The following is a 26,596-nucleotide window of genomic DNA, read 5'->3' on the forward strand; positions in this document are numbered from 1 at the left end:
ATGAACGAGCCTATAAATCGTCAACTGTATGAGATGATGGGGAAAAACCAAAATATTCCAAGATACGGCACTATTAGGAATGAAATGAGATCCCGTGGAACTAAAATGGACGAATATCCTACAACTTTAGATTAAAAAAAATAATGTTCGTATATTTTATAGGCCTACAATCGGCGTTTCTTAATTTTAAGAGCCACTAATGTTTAAAATAATGTGTTTTAAAGAATAACGTTCTTTTTAAAAGTGATATTCATACATTTTATAGGCCTACAATCGATGTTTCTTTACTTTTAAAGGCCAATAATGTTTAAAATAATGTGTTTTTAAGAATAATATTCTTTTTAAGAATAATATTCTTTTTTAAAATAATGTTCATACATTTTATAGGCCTACAATCAGTGTTTCTTTACTTTTAAAGGCCAATAATGTTTAAAATAATGTGTCTTTAAGGTTATTGTTCTTTTTAAAAATAACGTTCATACATTTTATAGGCGTACAATCGGTGTTTCTTTACTTTTAAAGGCCAATAATGATTAAAATAATGTGTTTTTAAGATAAATTTTCTTTTTAAAAATAAGGTTCATACATTTTATAGGTCTACAATCGGTGTTTCTTTACTTTTAAAGGCCAATAATATTTAAAATGATGTGTTTTTAAGAATAATGTTCTTTTTAAAAATAATGTTCATACATTTTATAGGCCTACAATCGGTGTTTCTTTACTTTTGAAGGCCAATAATGTTATCTGCTTTGTAACAGCTTTGTAACCTAAAAAATGCCAATTCGTATGAAGTGTTAAATATGATATTGCCTCAAGGTGTTGTTGCCAATTATACATGTTTTCAACTTCCTTTTAAATCTGGTCGCAATGCTAAGGAGATGTCAACATTCTTAATGATATTCTGGCAAACCCCTCAAGGAGTGGTCAAGCCAATGAGAAAGGAGGAAATTTTGAATACTAAGAATTATTGCTAAAAATCATTCCACATAACTACAAACTTGAGAATCTTTGGGATTATTTATCGGTATAAGATCTACAAAACGACACAAAAATCAAGGCTGTATGATTAGTACAACCCTTTTAAATAGTATAGGAAGAATATCTTAAATGGCAAATTTTAAAGGAAACTGATGATAACAAAAAAAAAATTCACGGCCAAAAATTTTGAAATTTCGTGGCAAATCGAGAGGCTACTTTACAATTCTCTACGTCTTCTAAAATTAATCTAATTACTACTTTTAAAAATTAGAGGTGTCCCCACTAATTAATTTTTATGAAGCTCTAAAGAAAAAAAAATGCAAATTTGTTCGGCCTATTCATGTTAAAGCTTTCAATGAAGCTACAGGAATTTTTTCATTAAAAAATCTGTTCGTGTCTGTTGTTAATACGCATTTCACTGCTATAGGAAAATAGCATTGGCTTCAAACCTCGGAGATTGACCTTAATCTTGCTTAAATTTATGTTGAATTCTTAATAGGGTTGGTACCAACTTTTTCTTCTAATTGTAAGCAAAATGTCGTTGAATTTATAATTCTAAGTTAGCACAATATAATCACACATTTTTATCTTTCATATTTCTTTCAGAAAAAAGTCTTTCGTGTTTTAGCATTAATGGAAACAATCAAATTGGAATCTACATTAACTGAAAAATACAACAATTTTAACCCCAAATCATTTACTTGTCTATAATTATGTTAAGTCAAACGAAAAAGATTCAAAGAATAGAAATATTTCTCGTTGTTACTGCGATTGTTTTTATTTCACTGTTATAAGGAGTTCGGTTTCACTGAACACAGAAGCCAGGGTCGTATCCAGGATTCTTTTTTCCGGGAGTTTTACAAAAAAAAAAAACAACTTTAAAACGAATCAAATTGTGTTTAAATTCATTTTTGTTACAGTTTTACGAGTCGAGCAAATATTTCAGAAGAGGGGTCAAACCCCTAGTCCCCCCTAGAATCCGCCTTGACAGAAGCCGTAAATCTTACCTCAGTAGCATGAGTGAGATTGGACTTGTATTCTTCAAGAGCTTGTAAAGATCCATTGGAAGATTTTATGGACCATGTTCCGCTACCAGCAATTACTAAATCTGGGACGTTATTACGATCTTTCTGTAATGAAAACAAACAAGTATGAAAATAAACACCTATTTTTCCCTATTTCTGATCAATGAAACAGAGGTATGGAATATTTCCGCAGTGACAGGTATTAAAATATGGCAAATAAAGAGCAATAAAGGAAAAAATTCATAAAATTTAACCACTTGTAGAGAATATTAATAATACTATTTTATCCTTAGTGCTTGGAAATAAATAAATTATGCTAATTAAAAGATGAAGTTCTGAATTATCCTGGGCTAGTACTTGAGCAATTTTTGCTGCTTCTGTACATATACGTTAACTATTTCAAACAGTTCGTGGTAACGAACTGTAGTAAGGAGCGATCCGGCTCAATAGTAACCAAAACTCTAAAAAATTGAATTTTGATATCAATAGCTACATCAAAAGAATCGCATTTTAATGCTGATTTTATCAAGTTTAGTCTTACCCATCAAAAGTTACGAGCCTGAGAAAATTTGCCTTATTTAGGAAAATAGGGGGAAACACCCCCTAAAAGTCGTAGGATCTTAACGAAAATGACACCATCATATTCAGCGTTTCAGAGAACCCTACTGTAGAAGTTTCAAGCTCCTATCTACAAAAATGTGGAATTTTGTATTTTTTGCCAGAAGACAAATCACGGGTGCGTGTTTATTTGTTTGTTTTTTTTTCCCAGGGGTCATCGTATCGACCAAGTGGTCCTAGAATGTCGCAAGAGGGCTCATTCTAACGGAAATGAAAAGTTCTAGTGCCCTTTTTAAGTGACCAAAAAAATTGGAGGACATCTAGGCCCCCTCCCACGCTCATTTTTTTCCTAAAGTCAACGGATCAAAATTTTGAGATAGCCATTTTCTTCAGCATAGTCAAAAACCATAAAAACTATGTCTTTGGGATGACTTACTCCCCCAGAGTCCCTGGGGGAGGGGCTACAAGTCACAAAATTTGACCAGTGCTTACATATAGTAATGGTTATTGGGAAGTGTGTAGGCGTTTCAGTAGGATTTTTTGGTTGGGGGAGGGGTTGAGAATAGGGGGATAGGCTGGGAGAGCTTTCCATCAAGGAATTTGTCATGGTAGAAGAAAATTCCCATGAAGGGAGCGCAGGATTTACTAGCATTATTAAAAAAAAAACAATGAAAAAAGAAATATGAAAAAGTTTTTTTTCAGCTGGAAGTAAAGAGCAGCATTAAAACTTAAAACGAACGGAAATTATTACCCATTTGAGGAGCTCACCTCCTCCTAATACCCCGATCTTTACGCTAAAGTATTTTTAGTAATTTCAACTATTTATTTTACGGCTTTGGTGATTCAGGGGTCATTCTTAATGAATTGGGACAAAATCTAAGCTTTAGTGTAAAGAGCGAGGTACTGACGAGAGGGCGAACCCCCTCATATATGTAATAAAAACATGAGAATACAAAACTTCTTTACGTAAGCTAATTTATAAGTTACGTATATCTTTTACTAAAAAAAAGATTCGTAAAAAATTAAAAGTTCTAGTTGCCTTTATCTTAATTAACCAAAAAATCGGAGGGCAACTAGGCTTCCTCCCCCGCTCTTTTTTCTCAAAATCATTCAATCGAAATTATGAGAAAGTCATTTAGCAAAAAAAATAATAAATATGCAAATTTCGTTTTAATTATTCCTCTGCGGAGAGCCAAAATCAAAACATGCATTGATTGAAAAACGTTCAGAAATTAAATATAAAAAAATACAAGTTTTTTTTAACTGAAAGTAAGGAGCAAAATTAAAACTTAAAACGAACAGAAATTACTTCGTATATGAAAGGAGCTGCTTCCTCACCTACATCCCGCTCTTTACGCTAAAGTTTTTTTACTGTTTTAAAAAGAAGAGTTGAAAGAAAGAGTCAAACTTTAGCGTCAAGAGCGGGATGTTGGTGAGGAAGCAGCCCCTTTCATATACGAAGTAATTTCTGTTCGTTTTAAGTTTTAATTTTGCTCCTTACTTTCAGTTAAAAAAAACTTGTTTTTTTTTTATTTAATTACCAGAAAAGATGCTCAAGCCTGGAATAACTTGCAAAAGAAATGACTTAATAATAACTTACAACAAAATATTCAGACAATTCAAATGTTCAGACAAATCAAAAATATTTAGACAAATGACTGAAGTAAATTACAATAAAGTATTCAGACAAATCTACAAAATGACACACTAAAAGTCTTCAAAAGTACAAAGTGATTCTAATTGCTAAATTTCCTGTTTGGTTGAAATTAGATTTCATAATTGTTTGCACTAAATTTTCTTTTCTCGCATGTCTAGTTTAGTGGAAACAATTCTTCAATCGTTTTTCATAAGAAAATATATTTTCGGCTTTTGGCTCAGTTTTAGGCTGACTAAGAAGTTTTGGCTACATGAATTTGAGGTCTTAAGGACTTTCCTACGTATATTGTGTATAATTCAGCAGGTAAAACAAGGTATAAATTACATTGCAAAATATTAGTGTTGATAAAAAGTAGATTTCCGGGCTTTTTCCGGTGAAATTTGGCTTTTATGACCTTTTGAGTGAAAATGGAGTTTAAAGCAATTGTAAAGTTGATCTTCGCTCTCGTCAAGTCCAAATACATAACAAAAGACCCTTTATGTAAGTTTATTCAGAACCAGATCTAGAAGGGAGCGGCTGAACAAGCTTAAATTGTAATATTTTTCGGCCAAAACTGTAATATTTACAGTATTGATGGAGCGGCAAAGTCTACATTTGCCCCCCTGAGAAAAACCTAATTCCGGCTCTGAGTTTAAACTAAAGGTATATCAACACTTTAAAAGGGGCTTTAAGTGTGATTTTGCGGCAATACAAGTTTCAAATTGTAGCGGACTTTTAGCATGTTATTCTCCAGATTTTTTTTTTAAGACATTTTAGTGATAAAGCACTTGTTGCAGTTGGTTCCGCTCAAACTGAATGGATAGCCTAATAAAAAGACAGAACAAAGCCAGAAAATTAGGAAAAAGAATTCAGCCCTGAGAGGGTAAATGTTTATAGTCAAGCCGTCAAACCAACTAACTGGATTTTTGGCTTCAAATTTTAATTGTAAAGAACCTCAAAATATGCTTTTCCTCAATTTGTGTTTGCTTTACTCCCATATCCTTTTGCTTTTCTTTTTCCACGACTGCAACAAACAAAACAGACTACTATAACGACAAAAGTGCAGACATTGGGAGAAAAATGTCGAACAGTAGAAAGACTTTCAGCGGTTACAAATCTAACACAAAAGATAAGTTGGAAAAACTTTTAAGCAGATGGAATTGCTATCGAATTCTATGGGTAATGTTCTGTAAAATAACAAGCATCAACCCTCACAAGCAGTTTCACTGAGTCATGGCGTATTCGGAAAGTAAAGAAATCGAATAAATTAAGCACAGAAAGAAATAGCTCTGAAGATATGAGCTCGAAAGGCATTCGCATTCGTGGTTATAACTAACTATGATGTCACAAATGTAAGACCAACAATATAATTTCCCATCAAAGAATGGGAAAGAAATAAAATCAGATCGATTTACTTCGTTTCTGCCATGAAATAATGTAGAGTCCTTTAGCCACAACTGAAGTATCTCGGCAAAGGAAGAATAAGGGTATTGCTGATGAATTCACTAAAACATAATAAATTTGGGGTACGCAGGGAGATTAGTACTTTTAGAATGTCAAAAATTAAATTAACAATTTTAATACTAAATCCAACATATATCGTCGAATTTATTTCTAGGATAGAGTAAAGCTCTCTTAAATGATGTATAATTTGTGTCATCACCAACACATTTCAGTAAAGTCTCAGTCACGTCAAGTTAAGTCTCGGCTCTCAGCCGAGATGAGAGCTCATACGGCAATGTTTCAGAGCTCGATAATCCTTTGTTGCAAATCTTCTCCGACATGAGAAATTGCGATTCCCATTAAGAAGAATCCCACTTAAACAATGACTCGTCCAAAATACAGAGCCAATCAAAATTACCACGGGGAAAGTATCCCACTTTGTATAACGCTAGAATTGACCTGCAGTAATCCGGGCAAGCCTCCGAACATCAGTTCATACCGAGAATAGAAGACTTAATAATGCCTGCTTCTAAAACATTCATCAGCCGATCTATGTCAGCAGAAAAGGTGCTTTACTACTACTACTAACAATAATAATAATAACTCACTGCAGCACCAAGCCGCCTGAGGCCAACACAGCTACGCACGGTCCTCCTCCAACCTAATCTATTTAAAGCCTCCCTCTTTACACCCTCCCAGGAAGTTCCCATTTCCTTTAAATCTTTATTTATGACATCCTCCCAACCCAGACAAGGACGACCTGCTTTCCGTGTAGCCACAGGCGGTTGGCCAAAAAGGGCAATCTTCGGTAATCTGTCATCCTTCATCCGTAGAACTTGGCCTAGCCATCTCAATCTTTCTTTCATTATAGCCCCAGAAAGCAGGATTGAACCACACTTTTCGTACAGCCTACTGTTTTAAATACGGTCAGTCAGCCGGGTACCCAGAACAATCCGTAGGCAATTTCTCTGGAAAACATCTAGTAAATTTTCATCTGCTTTTCGGAGTGCCCATGCTTCATAGCCATATTTCACCACTGTCATCACTGTAGCTTCCAATATTCTAATCTTGATTTGTAGACTTATCTTTCTATTCTTCCAAACTTTTTTTAACTGTGAAAAAAAAACCTGAGCCTTAGCTATTCTACTTTTAACATTTTCACTGCTCCCACCATCTTTACTAATGTTACTACCAAGGTAACTGAAGCTCCCAACCTGATCAATCTTTTCGTTACCTAATGTCACCTGTTCATCTTCACTTATTCCTAGCCTTAGTGACATAGTCTTCTTAATATTAATTTTCAAGCCTATTTTAGCACCCTGAACTCGCAAAACCTCTAAAAATTCATTCATTTTGCTCACACTTTCATCTAATATGCTTAAATCATCAGCATAATCTAAGTCCATGAGCGTTCTTCCTCCCCATTTGATTCCATGGTCTCCAATTGCCTTTCCTGTGCTCCTTAAGACGAAGTCCATCAAAATGATACATATAAAGGGAGATAGTACACAACCCTGCTTAACTCCTGATTTAATACAAAACCAGTTGCAAACCTCATTTCCTACCTTAACCGCAGCAGTGTTATTCTCGTACATAGCACAAATCACTTTAATGTATTTTTCTGGTTACCATATAACGATAAGACCTTTGTTAACGCTCTTCTATCAATAGAATCGAAAGCTTGCTCATAATCGATAAAACTGAGGACCAGAGGTGTTTGACGACGAATGGACTTTTCAATTATTAACCTAAGAGTGAAAACATGGTCGACACATCCTCTACCTTTTCTAAAACCGCATTGTTCTTCCCTTAAAACTTTGTCTACAGCATCTCTCAGTCTAAAACGTATCATATTACTCAGTAATTTGCTACCTACAGAGTACCAACTGCCTACAGAGAATGCCTCGATAATTACGACACTCACTCTTGTCACCTTTCTTATACAGTGGTTTAATTAAGGTTTTCCTAAAATCATTGGGTACCTCCCCTTTTTCAAAAATCATGTTCATAAACTTTAGTAGCTTATTCCTAACCTCAGAGCCACCATATTTAAGAAACTCATGAATCATACTATCAGCACCTGGGGCCTTATTATTTTTTAATCCTTTTAGTACTGTCGTTAATTCTTGCTCACTAAACAAATCTTCCTTCACATCCAAGGTATCACAAACTTTTTCATTTTCATCTATATGTTTTCCTGCAACTGTATCTCGGTTTAGCACATTCTCAAAATGTTCCACCCATCTTTCTTTAACTTTTTCCTTATCACAAATTGTGGCCCCATTTCTATCTTTAACTGGTACTAGTCCAGATTGGCTACTCCCTTTCAATTCATTAACATGCCAGTATAATATTTTACTATTATGCCGTCTAGCCGCATCTTCCAGATCCTCAGCAATTTATCCATGGCCTCCACTTCACATCTCCTTAGTTCATATTTTAATGCTTTCTCCACTTTCTTTACATTCCTTTTGTTTTCATACGACCTATCACTCAGATAATTCTTATATAAACCCCTTCTACTCTCTATTATACCTAAAGATTTTTCACTAATATTCCTAGTTGCAGTCTTAGCACTCTTCCCTAGGACACCATCAGCAACTTCACAAATTGTTTTTTTGAAATTATTCCATCCATCTTCCACATTGTCAAATTTTAAACTCTCAAAGCTTAGTATTCAACTGTTCCTAGATTTTTTTTTCTCAAACTTTCATCTTGAAGTCTACCTACATCATAACTTTCCGGGAGGGAGTTACCCTTCCGAAATTTCAGCTTTAAATTAACTTTAGACACTACTAGATGGTGATCTTTACTTTTAACATCAATAACAGCACTCCTATACACCCAAGTATCTTGTATTGATCCTGCTAGTCTTCTGTTTACAATAATATAATCAATAAGGTTTGCTTTCTTACCATCACGTGAATACCAAAGTCAACTTATGGGCCATTTTTTGACCAAACACCGTATTGGTTATAACTAGATTGTTATACCTACAAAATTGCAAAAGCCTATAGCCATTACTGTTTTCTTTTCCTACACCAAATTTACCTAGGCTAGGATACCATCTATCCCTATTTCTAGGCGCTTCATATGATTAGAATTTCAAGCTAGACTTCATTTGTTGATTTATGGATATACTAGTGTGTTAAGTGTAAAGAGGTGGAGGCTATTACTATGTCTTCACCTTGTATTTTTTTCTCATGTTTTTCTCTCTTATCACCAAGACTACGATCTTACTCTATACAATTACGGCTACCCAAAGCATTTATACTATAGCGGTAGTACGTTTAGAATCGAAGCCAGTAGTATATTTTTTTCTTTTGCCTGAAGGCAATTGAGCAATTTTTATAGTATAAACCGCATAGAGTCCGTAGGTTTAATGAAATATAACAAACATTATCCTGTAGTTTGGAAAGTATGCCCAGTTTTGTCTCGCGGACCAAATTAACACTATCAGGATTTTTTGCTTTGGGGGAAGAAGACAACCATCATAAAAAATTATCCGCAACGATTGTGTTTCTTTTTTGTGCATGTCGTCAGACAAGATCTTTGGCTAGTTATGATTTTTATTTTATCTTTCATTTTTTTTCTTAATTTATGTCAGTTGGGTTATGGTTATGCTTTTTTTTTCCTCCTTGGTTATGTTCATATCCCTTTTGGATCTGCCCCAGTCTTTTAAGAAAAATAATTTTCATCTTGTGTTTTTAAAATTTCGAAACATTGGGCTTTAATGGAATTTCCGGTACGTATGTATTATACGAGATACACTCCCGAAAAGTGAAATTTGGTTAATGCTAATGAAGGTTAGGTTATGCTAGGTTACACATCCAAAGATGTTGCTTCTCGTATGAGTACAAACTCATGGTGTGTCCATTTACGCACTGTTTTGTTTTGGGCAAAAATCCCTTTTCCTCGAGAAATATAATTGCCTGTTCTTCGGTCCTTGGCAAATCCCAAACCTAAATTTGAATATCCATGGTGAGACACTATATTCTATCACTATGCATTACAAATTAACCGGTTATTGTCCTATCTGATCTTTCCTCTTGACTGTAATTACTGGAATGTTAATGAATAAAGAGCATTTCATAAAAAACTAGAAAATTCCAAAGGAAGGCTTTAAATTTTTGGTGTTTTTCTTTTTTTCATTAGGTTCCGTAAGGAGAATGATCTCGAGTGTATGAAGTTAAGTTAGATTAGCTTCTAAAAACAGAACAGATTATTCAATTTCAAAACGTTTTCTTTCATTTTTCAGCTATAGTCCCGAGTTCCAAGGGAATATCTTTATGAACATACAAAGGTAAGAAGAATTAAGCGCTTTGGTGCCAGAGCCTAGAAGCTTAAACAGTCGTCTGATAAGTTTGGCATTTAAGAAACTCAAATATTGCTTCGGAAAAAAACATGTACCTTTAAATGCTTGCAAATTTCCGTAAAGCTATCATTTAAGACAGGTACCCATTTGAATTCGAGCGTGGTTCTTAAATCTTTATTGTCATAAAGTAAATCAGCATGTGGTTTTGTCAATGCACTTCTTCTAGTTTCCTTCGCCGGATGCATCGCAGAACTGTTGTTCTTTCCATATATAAGTAGCTCCTGAAAGAGTTTGTTTTATTATAAAAGCTCCACCTACAAGTAAAATAACAAACTATAAACCTATCCATGTAATAACCGTAGGGGACCATTTTCTCCCCTGTGTTTGCCCCTCCCCCGATATTGCCCCTCTAGATTTTGTCAGGTATATTTTCCCTCCCCCTCTAAATTTTCGTTGATTGGCACCACTGATAGCTATATCTATTTTCTTAAATTGTAATTATTGTGAAAGGAAAACTATTTGAGCAAAACAAGAACTTTAATATCAGTAGCGGTTCAGGCCTCCCTTGCAACCGGAGCAAAACTTAGAACAATGCACTTTTCGGACCTCTCCCGAGAACACGTCTGATTATCATCATGAAACATGTATGCGTTCACGGTTATCATGACAGGGCCAAGCTTTGTACTGAAGAGTATTCCTTGTCATTTACCAAGTAAAAACTAGGCAATTTGGCTTAATGAATAGGCACGCACAATACAGAAAAAATATAAAGGTTGACACTGTTTGAAGATTATTTATTTTATAACGAGGGGATGCATAAAAAATATAACTTTATTATTGTTATTGAAGCTTAAAATTATTTGAAAGTAGTTTTGACTGTTTATGTTTATAATTCTCTCATTCTTTATTTATTTTTTTTTGTTCTTATTTAATGCTCAGATAGAGACATCATGTCTTTTTAGTGGGAAATCAAATTCATTTATTCATTCAATATATCAATCTTGTTGGCTCAATACGATATTGTGCTTTTACTAGGATTACATTAAAGCCTCCATAATTCTTTTTTTCCCATTACATTGAAAAAAGACTCTTCGTAAGACACCGAACAGAGTAATATTAAAGTAGTGTTAATGGCTATTACTGTAATATGTGTCTTGGCAGTACGACAGTCCACTATAAAAAAGGAGCAACTTCACTTTAAAAAAACTGTCGAAAAAAACTGAATTTTTAGCTGATATGAGAAAATAAAAGACGGTCTTACCCGGACGCTACATTTTAGACTTTTTAAACGTAAGCCGTCCCCAAATAGAGTAGAAGAGGTCATAAAGAAAGATTTCAAGGAAAATAAAACGTCTTGAGAGGGGGCAAAGCGTGAAGCTTTGAACAGATTGGGCAGAAAGGGCACCGTGTGTGGCTGTGTTGGCCTCAGGCAGCTTGGCGCTGCAGTGAGTTGGTAGTTTGAGTAGTATATTTCATTTGAAGGCATCAAGTTTTGATTAAGCATCCATTTAAAATCTGGCTTGACTTTGGATTTCCAATGGATATAAATTTGTGACTGTGCGATTGGATTCAGTAGAGAAAGATGATCAACGGCGATGTTCAATTCAATAAACTTTTGCTTTTGCGTGTAGACACTGTTCTGGCAGGAAAAAGTCAGGTTAATAATCAACAAAAACAGGTTCACCGCAAGAGCATTAGATGTACTAAAATGGAAGTTGGGTCAGCATAAAAAGCTTGCCAATAACAACACCAAGCCTGAATCAATATTCTTTTTAAGAGAAATTTTGGAAACTCAAGATAATACCAATGGAATCACAATGGTAGAAAGATAGATTCTCGTGTTTAAGAGGTTATAAACAAGCAATTTATCATACGTGTTAAAAAAGATCCGGCCACACAGCATTATCATATTCCCAGAGCCACTACTTTGCTTCATAAAAGCAAATTAGGTCAACCATTTTCACAGAAAGTATCTGAAAGAAAACTGTTTTGATTTAGCTCAAGATCAACATTTCTCAAATTAATATTAAAGATATTTCTCATTTTAACTTTCTCATTTGATTCAACACGGAGCAGTTTCGAGTGGTAAGTTCACAAATTTGTTGAAAGAACTCACGGATGACGTTACATTCAAAGAATGGTACCAAAATCTAATTATCTAATTACAGTAGCACTTTTCACAAAAATATGCAACACAATGCACGCTCAACATAATGTATTCGTAAAAGATGATGACGTCATAATCAAAGATAAGTAAATACATACAAGCAATGTACGGGTCATATTAGTTTTCGCAAAAGAGAGGGGTGGAAGAAGAATTTCAAGTTCGTGTAAGTAATTTCTAATTTTTTTTTTTTTTTAAAGAAAAATTTTATTTAGCTTAAGACTAAATTTTAGCGTCTGACTAATAGCTGATATTTCTCTTATTAATTTCGCTTTTGAATAAACATACAGGAAGAAACTTCGATTTGAAGTAAGTAATTTAAAAACTATTTAGAAAAAGCCTAATTTGATGTTTCTCTTTTTCACGTTCTTTTCTGAAAACTTCAATTTCAAGAAACTAGCTTATAAAATGTTTGAAACAAAGTGTTTTAGCCTAGAGTAACATCTAGTATTTCTCATCTTAAGGTTCTCTTTTGAGTAAGCAGGGAGGAAGAAATTTCAGTACTAAGTAAGCAATTTATAAATTACTTGAAAAAATACAGGTTTTAGAATATGATTAATATTCTATATTTTTCCAGTTCTTCTGCTCGACAACATGGCTGGGGAAACTTTCGAGTAAGAAACGAATTATAAAAAAAAACGTCCTTCAGTAAAAAAAACTAATTTATTTGAGATTTTTCTTCTTCAGATGCTCATTCGAGTCAACATAGAGGAGGAAACTCCAATTTCAAGTAAGTAATTACTAAATTATTCAAAAAAAACAAAATTGTGCCTTATCTTAAGAGTACTATTTGATATTTGTCTTTGTCAGGTTGTCTTCTGAGTCAACATGGAGGAAGAGACTTCAATTTCAAGTAAGCAATTACTAAATTATCTAAAAAAGACAAAATTGTGCTTTATCTTAAGAGTATTATTTGATATTTGTCTTTGTCAGGTTGTCTTCTGAGTCATCATGGAGGAAGAGACTTCAATTTCAAGTAAGAAATTACTAAATTATTTAGAAAAGACAAAATTGTGCTTTATCTAAAGAGTATTATTTGATATTTGTCTTTGCCAGGTTGTCTTCTGAGTCAACATGGAGGAAGAGACTTCAATTTCAAGTAAGCAATTACTAAATTATCTAAAAAAGACAAAATTGTGCTTTATCTTAAGAGTATTATTTGATATTTGTCTTTGTCAGGTTGTCTTCTGAGTCATCATGGAGGAAGAGACTTCAATTTCAAGTAAGAAATTACTAAATTATTTAGAAAAGACAAAATTGTGCTTTATCTAAAGAGTATTATTTGATATTTGTCTTTGCCAGGTTGTCTTCTGAGTCAACATGGAGGAAGAGACTTCAATTTCAAGTAAGCAATTACTAAATTATCTAAAAAAGACAAAATTGTGCTTTATCTTAAGAGTATTATTTGATATTTGTCTTTGTCAGGTTGTCTTCTGAGTCATCATGGAGGAAGAGACTTCAATTTCAAGTAAGTAATTACTAAATTATTTAGAAAAGACAAAATTGTGCTTTATCTAAAGAGTATTATTTGATATTTGTCTTTGTCAGGTTGTCTTCTGAGTCAACATGGAGGAAGAGACTTCAATTTCAAGTAAGCAATTACTAAATTATCTAAAAAAGACAAAATTGTGCTTTATCTTAAGAGTATTATTTGATATTTGTCTTTTTTAGGTTGTCTTCTGAGTTAACCAGGAGGAAGAAGCTTCAATTTCAAGTAAATTACTTAGAAATTATTTGAAACAAGAACAATAGTGCTCCAGCGCAAGACATATTTGATATTTCCCTCTTCATTTTCTCTTTTGAAAACTCCAATTTCAAGAAAATAATTTATAAATAATTTAAAGAAAAAACATCGTGCTTTAGCCAAGACCACCGCTTTCCAAACTGGGAGGCACACCTCCCTAGGGAGGCACGGACTAGTTTAAGATAGTTTAAGGGGACACACGAATATTAGCCAGAATTGACGAAATATCTGATGAAATTTTAACAACGCAGTCAAGAAAAATAGCTTAACCCTTCCGCAATTGACGGGAGTTAGAAGCCCAGCCTGAACAACAGCTAGATTTGCCATTTCAAGGCAAAACAAGCAAGATTTTATCGCCTTGCAATTAGAAGGAAATGATGTAGCTAAAACCGTATATATAATCGGAGTTGAAGTAAATAATATAACTGAAGATATATTTGTTTGCAAACTCATTCCTGGAAAAGTCGCATCCAGTGCAACTTTTAAAATTATCGACAATTTAATATAATAATCGACAATTGAGAAAAGTATATTGTGTAAAAATTGCGTTTTGCTTTGTATAGACGGTGAAAAGTCAATATCAGAAAACAAAACTGGCCTTCTAGCACTAATTAAAATGAAAGCATTCGATGTTTTGGAGATGTGCTGCATGCTCTCGTATCCAAAACTATGAGTGAGGAACTTAGACATTTTTACAAAAACAAAGAAAGCTATAACCTACATAAAAAACAGTCCTTTATAAGTTATTAACAAAGCTGTGTGACAATATGGGAGTTACTTACACCTCCCTTTTGAAGTATTGTCAAGAGCGTTGACTATCTGATGACAAAGTGATTCACAGGATACATGAACTCAAAGTGGAAATTGCAATTTTTATCGAAGAAAATCAAAATGAGGACGCAAACACGTTTAGGGATGGTAATTTAATTATTAAACTGACCTATTTGGTGAAAATTTTAGGAAAATTAAATTTTTTGAATAAATCAGTGTAAAGATCACAAATGCTTCAATTGATTCAAAAAGATAATGTGAAAATATTCATTAAAAATGGAGTTATGGACGGCAACTTTGGAAAAAATTAAGCTTGACATGTTTCCACTTTTAGTTTATGCGCCCAAGGTAACATAGAGAAAAACGAAAATCCATTCGTTCAACTTTGGATGCTTTGTTAATTCACATCTTGAATTAATTTGATGATAACGATTTTGAAAAATATACGTGGATACAGAATCTATTTATTTTGTAGCACTAAATATATTTTGCTGCATAAATTTTGCAGCACTAAAGATATTCTTGTCTGTATTTCTAGTCCGTTGATAGTTGATCAACTTGGTGGAAGACTTGAGGACCAAGTCATGGCTAAGCAGAGTAAAGCCAAGGCAGATAGTCTCTGTGAGAGGCAAAGCCGGCATAACTTTTTCAAAGTTGTGCATAAATGATTAATCGGAATGGGAGAAAAAATAATTCATAAACTGGAAGGAAGGCACCATATGATCAAAGATTTTTAAGGGAGACGTAATAAAATAAAGTTTGGAAACCACTGATTTAAGTCATTTATAAATTACTTAAAGAAAAAAAAACATTTCTGTTTTACCTTATGACTAATGTTTGATTTTTCTCTTTTTCAGGTTCCGGTTTGAGTCCACATGGAGTAAGAAACTTCAATTTCAAGTAAATCACTTATAAATCATTTAAAGAAAAAAAGACAATTATACTTTAGCTTATGACTAATATTTGTTAATCCTCTTTTTCAGGTTCCCTTTTAAGCCAACATGAAGAAAGAAACTTTAATTTCAAGTAAGTAACTTATAAATCATTTAAAGCAAATAATAAATGTTCTTTGTCCTAAAACAAATATTTGATATTTCTCTTTTTCAGGCTCTGTTTTGAGTCACCATGGAAGAAGAAACTGAAATTTCAAGAAGGTTATTTATGAATTATTTAAAGGAAAAAAAATTGTTCTTGTTTATGATTAAGAAACTTCAAAAAATAAACTTCAAATGTCAAGTAGGTCATTGCATAATTTAAAGAAAAACAACTGTGCTCTAGCTTGTGACTACCATTTGATATTTATCTTTTCAGGATCTGTTTTGGATTATCAAATGATAGTCATAAGCCATACTACAATGTTTTTTCCTTTAAATAATTCATAATTGACTTACTTGAATTGAAGTTTCTGCTTCCATGTTAATCTATCTTTTCAGGGTATCTTTTGAGTTGCCATGGAAGAAGAAACTTCAATTTCATGTAAGTTATTTATGAATCATTTTTGAGAAACAATTGTGCTCTAGCTTATTACTAATACTTGAAATTTTTCTTTTTCAAGTTCTCTTTTGAGTCAACATGGAACAAGAAACTGAAACTTTAAGTTAGTTATTTAAGAAATATTTAAAGAAAAAAAAAAATTGTTCTTATTCATGACTAATATTTGAAGCTTCAATTTCAAGTAAGTTATTTATGAGTTATTAAAAAAAAGCAATTACGTCTTTCTCATAGCTAATATTTGGTATATATCTTTTCAGGTTCCCTTTTAGGTCAACATGGAAGAAAAAACTTCAAATTCAATTAGGTTATTTATGAATCATTTTAAGAAAAAACAATTGTGCTCTAGCTTATGTCTAATATTTGATATTTCTCTTTTTCAGGTTCTCTTTTGGGTTAACATGGAAGAAGAATCTTCAATTAAAAGTAATTCATTTATGAATTATTTAAAGAAAAAACAATTGTGTTCTTGCTTATGACTAATATTTGATATTTCTCTTTTTCAGGTTCCCTTTTAAGCCAACATGAAGAAAGAAACTTTAATTTCAAGTAAGTAACTTATAAATCATTTAGAGCAAATAATAAATGTTCTTTGTCCTAAAACAAATATTTGATATTTCTCTTTTTCAGGCTCTGTTTTGAGTCACCATGGAAGAAGAAACTGAAATTTCAAGAAGGTTATTTATGAATTATTTAAAGGAAAAAAAAAATTGTTCTTGTTTATGATTAAGAAACTTCAAATGTCAAGTAGGTCATTGCATAATTTAAGAAAAACAACTGTGCTCTAGCTTGTGACTACCATTTGATATTTCTTTTTTTCAGGTTCCCTTTTAAGTCACCTTTGGGAAAAAAAAAGTTCAATTTCAAGCAAGTAATTTATAAATTATTTAAAGAAAAAACAATTGCGCTTTAGCTTAAAAGAATTGCACTCTAACTTAGGATTAATATGTGGAATGTCTATTTTTCAGGTTCTACTTTGATTCAACATGGAAGAAGACACTTCAATTTCAAGTAAGTCATTTATAAATTATTTAAAGAAAAAAATTGTGCTAGTTTAGGACTAATATTTGATATTTATCTCTTTCAGGTTCTCTTTTACGTCAACATGGAAGATGAAATTTAAATTTCAAGTAAGTTATTTATTAATTAATTAAAGAAAATAAAACAATTGTGCTTTATCTTGTGACTAATATTTAAGGTTTTCATTTTCAGGTTTCGTTATCAATCAACATGGAAGAAGAAACTTCGATTTCAAGCAATTTATTGATAAAATATTTAAAACAAAACACAATTCTTCTTCAGCAATGACTAATAGTTGATATTCATCTTTTTCAGGTTTTCCTTTGATTCAACACAGAGGAAGAAATTTCAATTTTTAGTAATTAATTTATAAACTATTCAAAGAAACAAAAAAAAGGCTCTAGCTTAGGACAAATATTTGATATTTCTCTTTTTCAAGTTCCCTTTTAAGTCAACATAGAGGAAGAAACTTCAATTCCAAGTAAGTAATTCATAAATTATTTAAAGAAACAAATTGTTTTCTTGCTTATGACTTGTATTTGATATTTCTCTTTTTCAGGTTCCCTTTTTAGTCACCTTGTAGGGAGAAACTTCAATTTCAAATAAGTAATCTATAACTTAGTTGAAAGAAAATAAAGAGCTTTAGCTGAAGACTAATGTTTGATATATATCCTTTTTCAGGTTCACTTTTGAGTCACCATGGAGGTAGAAACCTCAATTTAAAGTAATTAATTTATAAATTATTTAATTTATAAATTTTATGAAAAAGGAAATTAAAGAAAATTTTTAATTTAAAGAAGTGTAAAGAAAAGCAAAAAAAAATTGTTTATGACTAATATATGATATTTCTCTTTTTTAGGTTCTCTATTGAGCCGACATGGAGGAAGAAACTACAATTACAAGTAAGCAATTTATAAATTATTTAAAGAAAAAAAATATTCTTTAGGTTTGGACGAATGTTTTACATTTTTAATTTTCACTCTTCCTTTTGAATCAAAATGAAGGAAAAAACTTTAATTCAGGTAAGTAACTTATAAATTATTTAACAATACCTCTTTAGTTGAAGACAAATATTAGATATTTTTTTCAGTCTGTCTTTTGAGACCAAAATTATGGAATTTGACGCATTTCAATATGACAGAAAGGAAACGATAAGCAAGAATCAATGCTGCTGCACTTAAGGTACTGAGAAACGAATGGAAAGGTGTCAGGAGGACTACAAGGTCTATGCGTCATATATACAGTGTGCTTAGGGCTATTAAATAATTTTGAAACATAAAACCTCTGAGTTTAGGCTTGATGCTTACAAACAGGATATTCAATCAGTAAAAGACAAGGGCTTTTCCAACACCTTTTTCTATGTGATATTTCAAAGTAGTTATCGCTCTCTATTAAAACATTTGACAGTTTATCAGACAGAAACAGTTTTTTATAAACTGCGTTTAATATACTACACGCCACCTGTTTTAATGGTTATTCTTTTTGAAGCAATGGGCGCAATATTCATAGTGGATGATAGAAAGCGCTGCTGTGCAAAATAAAAAAAAATCATTTATCTAAGGAAGTGATTTTCAGCCGGTGGTTTGCAAACCCCTGGGGATTCGCAGTGTTTGCAGAGGGTTCGCGAAAACAATGTTGTAATGGTGGATTTTTTCAAACACCATTAAAATCAAAAGTAAAAATGTAAAAATATGGGTGTTCTTAATATCTATCGCGCTACGCATATAATCGGTTCTTTGCGAGCACCTTATAAACTAGCAAGTGGCAGTATCAGTAGTGTTGTATTAATCGATGTTCATTCAGAGGTTTAACACCTGTGAAGCTTGAGTGATAATGATACTGTGGCTGTCAAGTTCTCTGGTAAATTATTTTAATAATTATTAATGTAATTATTATTATAGCTTATTTTTCTTATGGATCTATGGTTAAAAACGGGTGTTTTAGAAACGAGACATGATACTCAAGATGATAGTACTAAAAGCATTTGTGAGGTACTGTCTCACCAGACGAAAAACAAAAGAAATGATGATGGAAAGGAAAAAGCGAAATATGCCAGTATTTAAAATTTAAAATAGGCCCAATATACAATTGGGTTTTAATCTTACTGGGGATGAGTCGAAACCTATACCGTTTCGCGTTCATAACGATGTTCTTGCCAACAGCAGCTTAAAACCATCACTTCTTCATAGACATATTGAAACAAAACATGCGAAACACAGAGGTAAACCTCTTGAATATTTCAAAAGAAATGGCAAATATCAAAAAGTGAAGTCTTTCTTCTTGCTTTACTTCAAGCAAAGATAGCAAAATGGCCCTTGAAGCATCATTACGAATAAGTTATGGAATTGCAAGATTTAGACAAGTGCAAACAATAGCAGACAATTTAATTGGATCACTATCGAAACATATCGCCAAATGTGTGCTTGGGGAATAGGCAACAAAGATAATTGAGCTAATACAACAACGTGTCACGCCGGATTGATGTCTTTGCTAATTTTGTGGAGAACAAACTTTTAAAAAAAATAAAATTGAAATACTTTGCAGTTCAACTTGACGAATTGATGGATTTAACAAATGCCCCAGTCTTGTTTGTCTACGTTAGATATCTTCTAATGAATATTGTTCCAGAAGATGTGCCATTTGCAAAACCTTTGAAAACCTACACAACTGGGGAAGAAATTTTGTATATGATCAATGGGAAATTTCGAAAAGAATAGAATAAGCTGGTCTTAATGTGTGGTTTAGATGGTGCAAAATCAAAGACATGAAAGTTTTCAGGGTTTGTGGCACGGCTGAAAAACATCAACGAAAGAATTCAATGGAGTCATTGTTGTATTCATAGACAAGCTTTAGTATATAAGCGTATTCCTGCAGAGTTATCTACTACTTTAAGTGATGAAAATTGTGAAAAATCGCGTGCTGCAAATTTCTGTCTATTCCGTACACTTTGTGAGAATTTTGGTAGTTTCCAAGTTTTTTTACTGCTTCACACAGAAGTTAGAAGGCTTTCCTGAGGTAAAGTTTTGTCACATTTGTTTGAATTGGAGTCTGAAGTTCAAGCATTTTTATTGGCCATCCGTTTCATTTGTCCTGTTGTATATCTGATGATCTTGGCCTGCAAAATCTCGCATATTTAGGTGACATTTTTTATAAACTGAATGGATTAAATATGCCTCTACAAGGCGAGGGTGTCACTATTTTCAGTGTACAAGATAAAATTGAGACTATGATAAAAAGATCTATTTTTGGAATCAATCCCTGCAGATGAATATGCATTGAGGTTTTGATTCTGTCAGCACTTCCTTATCAGAAAATTTATCAAAAAGAGTATATGTGAACATCTGAACTATCTTCGACTAACTTTCGATAACTATTTTCCCAACAAACACAATGCATCCATCTCAAACGACTGGATATCCATTTCAAGGAAATATAAGTTTAAGATACTATGACAAAATGATAAGAAATATTCTATGCTATCCCTGTTATTTCATCATATCTCCCATGTACAACCATTTTTTCTCAGAAGCCCCGTCACACAGAAAAAATTGCCACGCAAACTAGAGGGGGGAGTCACTTGAATGCAAACTGAAATTCAGCGCACTTAATTCCGACTATCTAACTGAGATTCCAGCTCTCAAAACTGGATAACAAGCTGTTTTACTTCCCAATGCAACAGGACAATGAATGTTCACTTACTATATTTTCTTCTTCGTACTTATTGTCAATATGTGAAACCAGACTTGTAAACAGCTGTCTTATCCTTGAATCTCCAACAAAAACAACCCAGCTGTGCGAGTTGTCAATAACACCTCTTTTTAAGCATTGCTTGGCATCACTGAAAAAAAAAAGAATAAAAAATCACTTACCAATAAACAAAACACATATCACAACGTGCCTGAATAAAACAAGTCTCCAACACATACTAAGCAGTGCTTGATTAATTGAGACCAGAGACAGTACAACACATGGCCGCCAGAGATAAGGGGTACCAAAGATACATCAGCACTTTGATTTTTCACTAGAATTTTTTACCAATATTTTAAACAAGTGAAACTTTAGTAAGAAAAAACATATAAAAAAAAACCTGCCCGGGCCACGTCTAAATTAGATAGTGAGAGACCCTTAATTATTTAGTCTTGCATTTTCCTAAGAAAAAATTTAAGGTATTTGGTAGATCTAAGCATAGGGTCAAACAAAATTGCAACTGATTGAACTGGTTATTTGCGAAAGGGGAATGAAAAAAAGGTAAGACAAATGCAACGAATCTTTGTCTAACTATTTCACTTTTCATTGGGAACTAAATTATTAGTATTCTAGCTACTCATTACGGAAAAAATATGTCCCCTTCACCACGGGAAAAATCAACAAAACATCCCAGCAGTTTTCCTTTTTTAATTATTTTGTACTGGTGTCGCCCAAGTTTTGTATTTCGTCGGTTTGTGGCACCCCCCACCATTTCTTATAAGTCCATTTAAATTTGTTTTTACTTGTATATATTATCTAGTTCTTTTTTAGATTTATAGGTTTTCTATCTATTAAACTTAATCTGACACTGTGTTTTAATTACTTTGACAAACGAATTATTTTTCATTTTGTTATTGTTGTTTTTGCGTTGTTTGCCAGTTTTTCAGTTTTCTTCTTTTTTATGATTTTTTTGCCAGTTCGGTTTTTTTTACTCCGAAATCAGAATTCGACCCTTCGGGACTTATGATAGAAATTTTTTGAAATAAATATTTCATCTTATCATACCGAAGTGTCGGCTAATTTTTGGAAATACAGAGGAACTGCAACAACAATTTTAACTCCATAATTTAACAACCTTCTTTAACAAGAACGGAATTTTGATACCCATAGCTACATCAAAATAATCGCATTTTAATGCTGATTTTAAACATACAAGTTTCATCAAGTTTATTCTTACCCATCAAATGTTACGAGCCTGAGAAAATATGCCTTATTTTGGAAAATAGAAGAAAATACCCCCTAAAAGTCATAGAATCTTAACGAAAATCACACCATCAAATTCAGCGTATCAGAGAACCCTACTGTAGAAGTTTCAAGCTATCTACAAAAATTTGGAATTTTGAATTTTTTGCCAGAAGACAGATCACAGATGCGTGTTTTTTTGTTGTTTTTTTTTTTTTTTCATGGGTGATCGTATCGACCCAGTGGTCCTAGAATGTTGCAAGAGGGCTCATTCTACCGGAAATAAAAAGTTCTAGTGCCCTGTTTAAGTAACCGAAAAATTGGAGGGCACCTTGGCCCCCTCCCACGCCAAATATTTTCCCAAAGTCACCAGATCAAAATTCTAAGATAGCCATTTTATTCAGCATAGTTTAAAAACCTTATAACTATGTCTTTGGGGACGATTTACTCCCCCACAGTCCCCGTGGGAGAGGCTACAAGTTACAAACTTTGACCAGTGCTTATATATAGTAATGGTTATTGGGAAGTGTAAAAAATGGGCAAACTTCTTTGGATAAAAGGGATTTTTATATCTCTATCAGTGTTAAGGGGACATCTAAAAAGGCAAAGGAGGGGGGGCGGTTGCCCTCCGTTCCTTTCACAACATCCCTTTCAACATGCCTTTAAAGTTTCAACTTAATAAAGTTTCCGCTTTTATACATCTATTTAGATTATTCACTTTTAAAATATGTCTCATTTCATGAGCTGCAATTTGTCATTACCTCAGTTGGAATTAAGGATTATCAGTTCCCGTCTTTCAAGTGACTCTGTAGGCCACGAAGCAACAGAAAATTTACTTGGATTTCAGAAAGAAGAACGGAATAAGATTAAAATCTTGTGCAAAATTCGACGAAATCCTTAAAATTTTTTCAATTTGCGGAACGATTTTAGATTTTGATTCGGCTTTAACTGTATTTTATAACTAGACATGTCACAACGAGACTTGCTTTGCAGAATTCATAAATTGTACTGCTCAATTTTGGACCTTCTCTACGGGATCTTGGCATTGACATCGAAATCAGATTGAAATATTGGACTCTGTGACTATATTTAGAGATCCTACTACACTCTGCTGTAACTACTTCGTTAGTTTTTTCTTAGATTCAGCACGATTTTGGACTTTTGGTCCAAACTTTACCAAATTTCATGAATTAACCAAGTCCAAGCTTTGTATCTCCCCTCTTTGACAGTTAGTCTGAGCTGGACTGTCACTTTATTTATCTCAGCTTTTAGTCTGCTCACGGAAATGTTTCTATTTCCCGGCTTCCCACTTTTTATCAGTTTATTTCTTAGGCATTGTCTCTTTTTTTATAATTGCTCCACATTTGGCTGTCCATCCTGGGGTAGAATTATAAGCCTTCTTTTTTGGTCCTTGGCTACCTTTTATAGTTAGGTGCTTTATCCCAGCTTCTATTATCTTTTCTGTGACTTCTTTAAAAGCCTCTTCAGTAGGTAGTATTTTTATGTTGGGTAAGTTAAGTTTTGATATTTCTTCTTTCCATTTAGCAATTCTTTTGTCAGAAAATGACTATTTTTCTCTTGTTTCACAGGCAGGGGGCTATAATCCAAACTCCATGTCAGTGAAAATGATGAAGTGGTCAGAGTCAAAATCATCTTCTGAATAGAAAGTCAGGTCAGCTGATAGCTCAGTAGATATAATAGTCAAGTCTAGTGTTGTTTTTACCCGAGTTGTCTTATTTAGTCTAGTTGCAAGGTTTTTTGGTGTAGCAAGAGCTATCTGTTCTTCTGTATCAAACAGTATCCCTATTAATTCTTTAGCTTTACCATCTTCAGTGTGGCTATCGTTCCATATAGTGTCATGAAGATTAAAATCTCCTATTATTATCTTTAGGTATTCTGTTTCTTTAAGTATCTTTCTAAAATGAGATTTGCTGAAATTTCCTGTTCTATTATTATAATAATTAACTATGTTAATTGCCCTGCCTTTAATATTTGTTACCTTCACCACTCCAAATTCAAGAAATCCATATGCAACTATTTTTTTTTCCTCTGCAGTATATCTTTCACTCACCAGTGTTAAAAGACCACCTCCTTTTCCTGATTTTCTGTCCCATCTAAATGACTGGTATCCTTGATAATGAGCTTTATCAGCAGCTGTGTGGAATGTTTCCTGAACACACACTACATCAGGTTTTTCTCTTACATGGAAGTTTCTTAATTTTATTCTTATTTTATTGAAAGAGACAGTTGGCACTTAATCTGAATAATCTTCATGATCTTCTTTATTTAGTTTTTGGAAGCATGGTGGGTGGGGACTCTGAACTTGTCTTTCTTTTTCAGTTGAAGTCTTGATTTTCCATGGCCTCATCTGAGTCATGTTCTTCACTTATTCTCTTCAGTTTCGTTTTTTTCTTTCAACCTCTTTTTGTTTGCTGTAGTTGTTGGAATGATCATAATCAGGTTTGTAACAATATTACTTAGTTTGGTCATCAATTCATTTTGTTTCTCCATCATTTTTGAAAGAGTTACAAATGCTTGTTTATTTGTAACATTTTCTTGTGTGTCATAGGGGAATGAGTTTTTAGACACTAACTGTGGGAAGACACTTTCAACTTGAAAATTTGGTGGCAGTTGCAGTTGTGTGCTAGCAATTTTTTTTCTTGCTTCATGCACTGGCAGGTCTTCAAGGATTGCTTTTTTAAGTATAAGAGCCCTTTCTTGTCTTATTAGGCATTCTTTTCAGTTTGCTGTGTGGTTCTTATCACAGTTTACACATTTTGTTGTGCTCATGTCTCCACTGCTGGTACAGTACTTGTTGCTATGAGCTCCTGCACAAATCACGCATCTCTCTTTTTCTCTACATTCTAGAGCACAGTGTCCAAACCTCTGACATCTAAAGCACTATACCGGAGGTGTCAGATACTGAGATACACGTTTTCTGATACTCCAAACTCCAATCCTTGTGGAAAATTCCTGATCACATAAGTAATGATCACACCAAAAGTGTTTCTCTCCTCACTTGGTTTGCCCATAAGGTGTATCTCTGATACATTTTCATTTTCAAGTAGTTCGTGCTTTGTTTCTTCATAGCTTGCAACTTCTTTATCCATAAACATCACTCCTATTCTTTTTTAGATTTTGTTTCTAAACATTGTATCTTTGTCACCCTTTCCAAATACAATCAAATCTTCATTTAACTTTATTTTCTTCACCTCAAGAATCTTTTGTGCACTCAATTCATTTTTACATGAGTCACTATGGAACATCCTGGTCCTGATCTGTTCATCACCTCACCATAGCCCTCTTTTATACCCCTTGCCTTTGGCAGAACACTGAGCTTCTTTGCCACATATCCTTTTGCTACTTCAGGGACCTTTCCAGTTTGCTTTGGGCTATTTGACCCACTTCCACCTTTAGTCATATGCCCTAGTATATACAGTTCGTTTTGGTTTTCATCTGATACTCCTTTTTGACCTCTGGCCATGTCAGATTTCGGGCTGGGGTTATCCCCATTCCTTGATATGTCGTCCTTCCTATTCCTAGCCTACAACCTTAGTTTTTGCTAACAACAAATTACACACAACTATTCTATGAGATAATATAATCAAAACAATGCCAAACCTTAAACGAATTACTGATTATTATGTTAGTAATTTTCTAAAATTCCTCTCTCTAATTTCCGAAAACAATTCAAACATCTGTCCATTTCTTTCACATCACAAGTGCAAAAATGATATAAAGATAGCCTACCATAATTTCTTTGCAGGTTATGTGTCATTTCAATCATGATTTTATTACTTAGTCTTTATATTTATTTGATTTTGGTGACCTTGATGTAACACATGCTACTTTTTCTTTTCTTTTTTTGTCTATATTTACAAATTTTAGCTAGCTTTAAGCTATAGAAGCCTATAAATATATGAGATAAGTCCATAGACCTTTTCCCAGAAAAAATGAAAAGGTTACACCTAAGATAATGCTTCAGATTTTAGAAGAAGAAAAAATCACTTGAAAACTCCTCTACTACAATGTTTACTATGCATAGTGAATTTAAGAGATTGAGGGGGGAAAGGTTGCTAATAACTTACACTTTAGAATAAACATGAAGCATACATCCATATGGCTGCCAGACTTGATTTCCTTGATAATGCCCACTTGATAGTAGCCAACCACATGAATCTCTACCTGTAATAACATCAGTTATGCAATATTTCCGCGCAAGGGGGAATAAGGGAAAATGATTTCCCCTCCTCCAGAAAATCAGTTGTCTAAAGATACACTTTTTATGTTTTAGCCTCCCCGCCCAGAAAAAAGTTACCTATTCAACATATTCAACATATTTAAATAACAACCTTATTTTAAATTTAAAGTATTCAAAAAGTAAAGTTGGAATTATTTACTTTTCTGTTGGGCACTGTTTGAAAATGAATATCCACAAAATGTGAACGATTTTTGGCATCATTGCAGCAGAAATCTTAAATTAATTAAAAATTGCCAGGGATGCCAAATGGAAGGGAGTACC

The 26,596-nt window shown here is 33.2% G+C and overlaps 1 protein-coding gene across 1 annotated transcript in view; it reads right to left on the reverse strand.

The window, feature by feature from the left end:
• Positions 1–26,596, reverse strand: part of LOC136038985 (N-acetylneuraminate 9-O-acetyltransferase-like) — a 159,805-nt gene that overhangs the window by 125,818 nt on the left and 7,391 nt on the right. The window contains exons 2-5 of the mRNA XM_065722507.1: positions 26,163–26,259; positions 20,845–20,983; positions 10,051–10,236; positions 1,986–2,108 (exon numbers count right to left, since the gene is read on the reverse strand). Of these exons, the coding sequence (XP_065578579.1) occupies positions 1,986–2,108; positions 10,051–10,236; positions 20,845–20,983; positions 26,163–26,259 (545 nt within the window). The remainder of the gene's footprint in view (positions 1–1,985; positions 2,109–10,050; positions 10,237–20,844; positions 20,984–26,162; positions 26,260–26,596) is intronic.

This window comes from Artemia franciscana, chromosome 2, assembly GCF_032884065.1.
Source record: "Artemia franciscana chromosome 2, ASM3288406v1, whole genome shotgun sequence".
NCBI lineage: Eukaryota > Metazoa > Arthropoda > Branchiopoda > Anostraca > Artemiidae > Artemia > Artemia franciscana.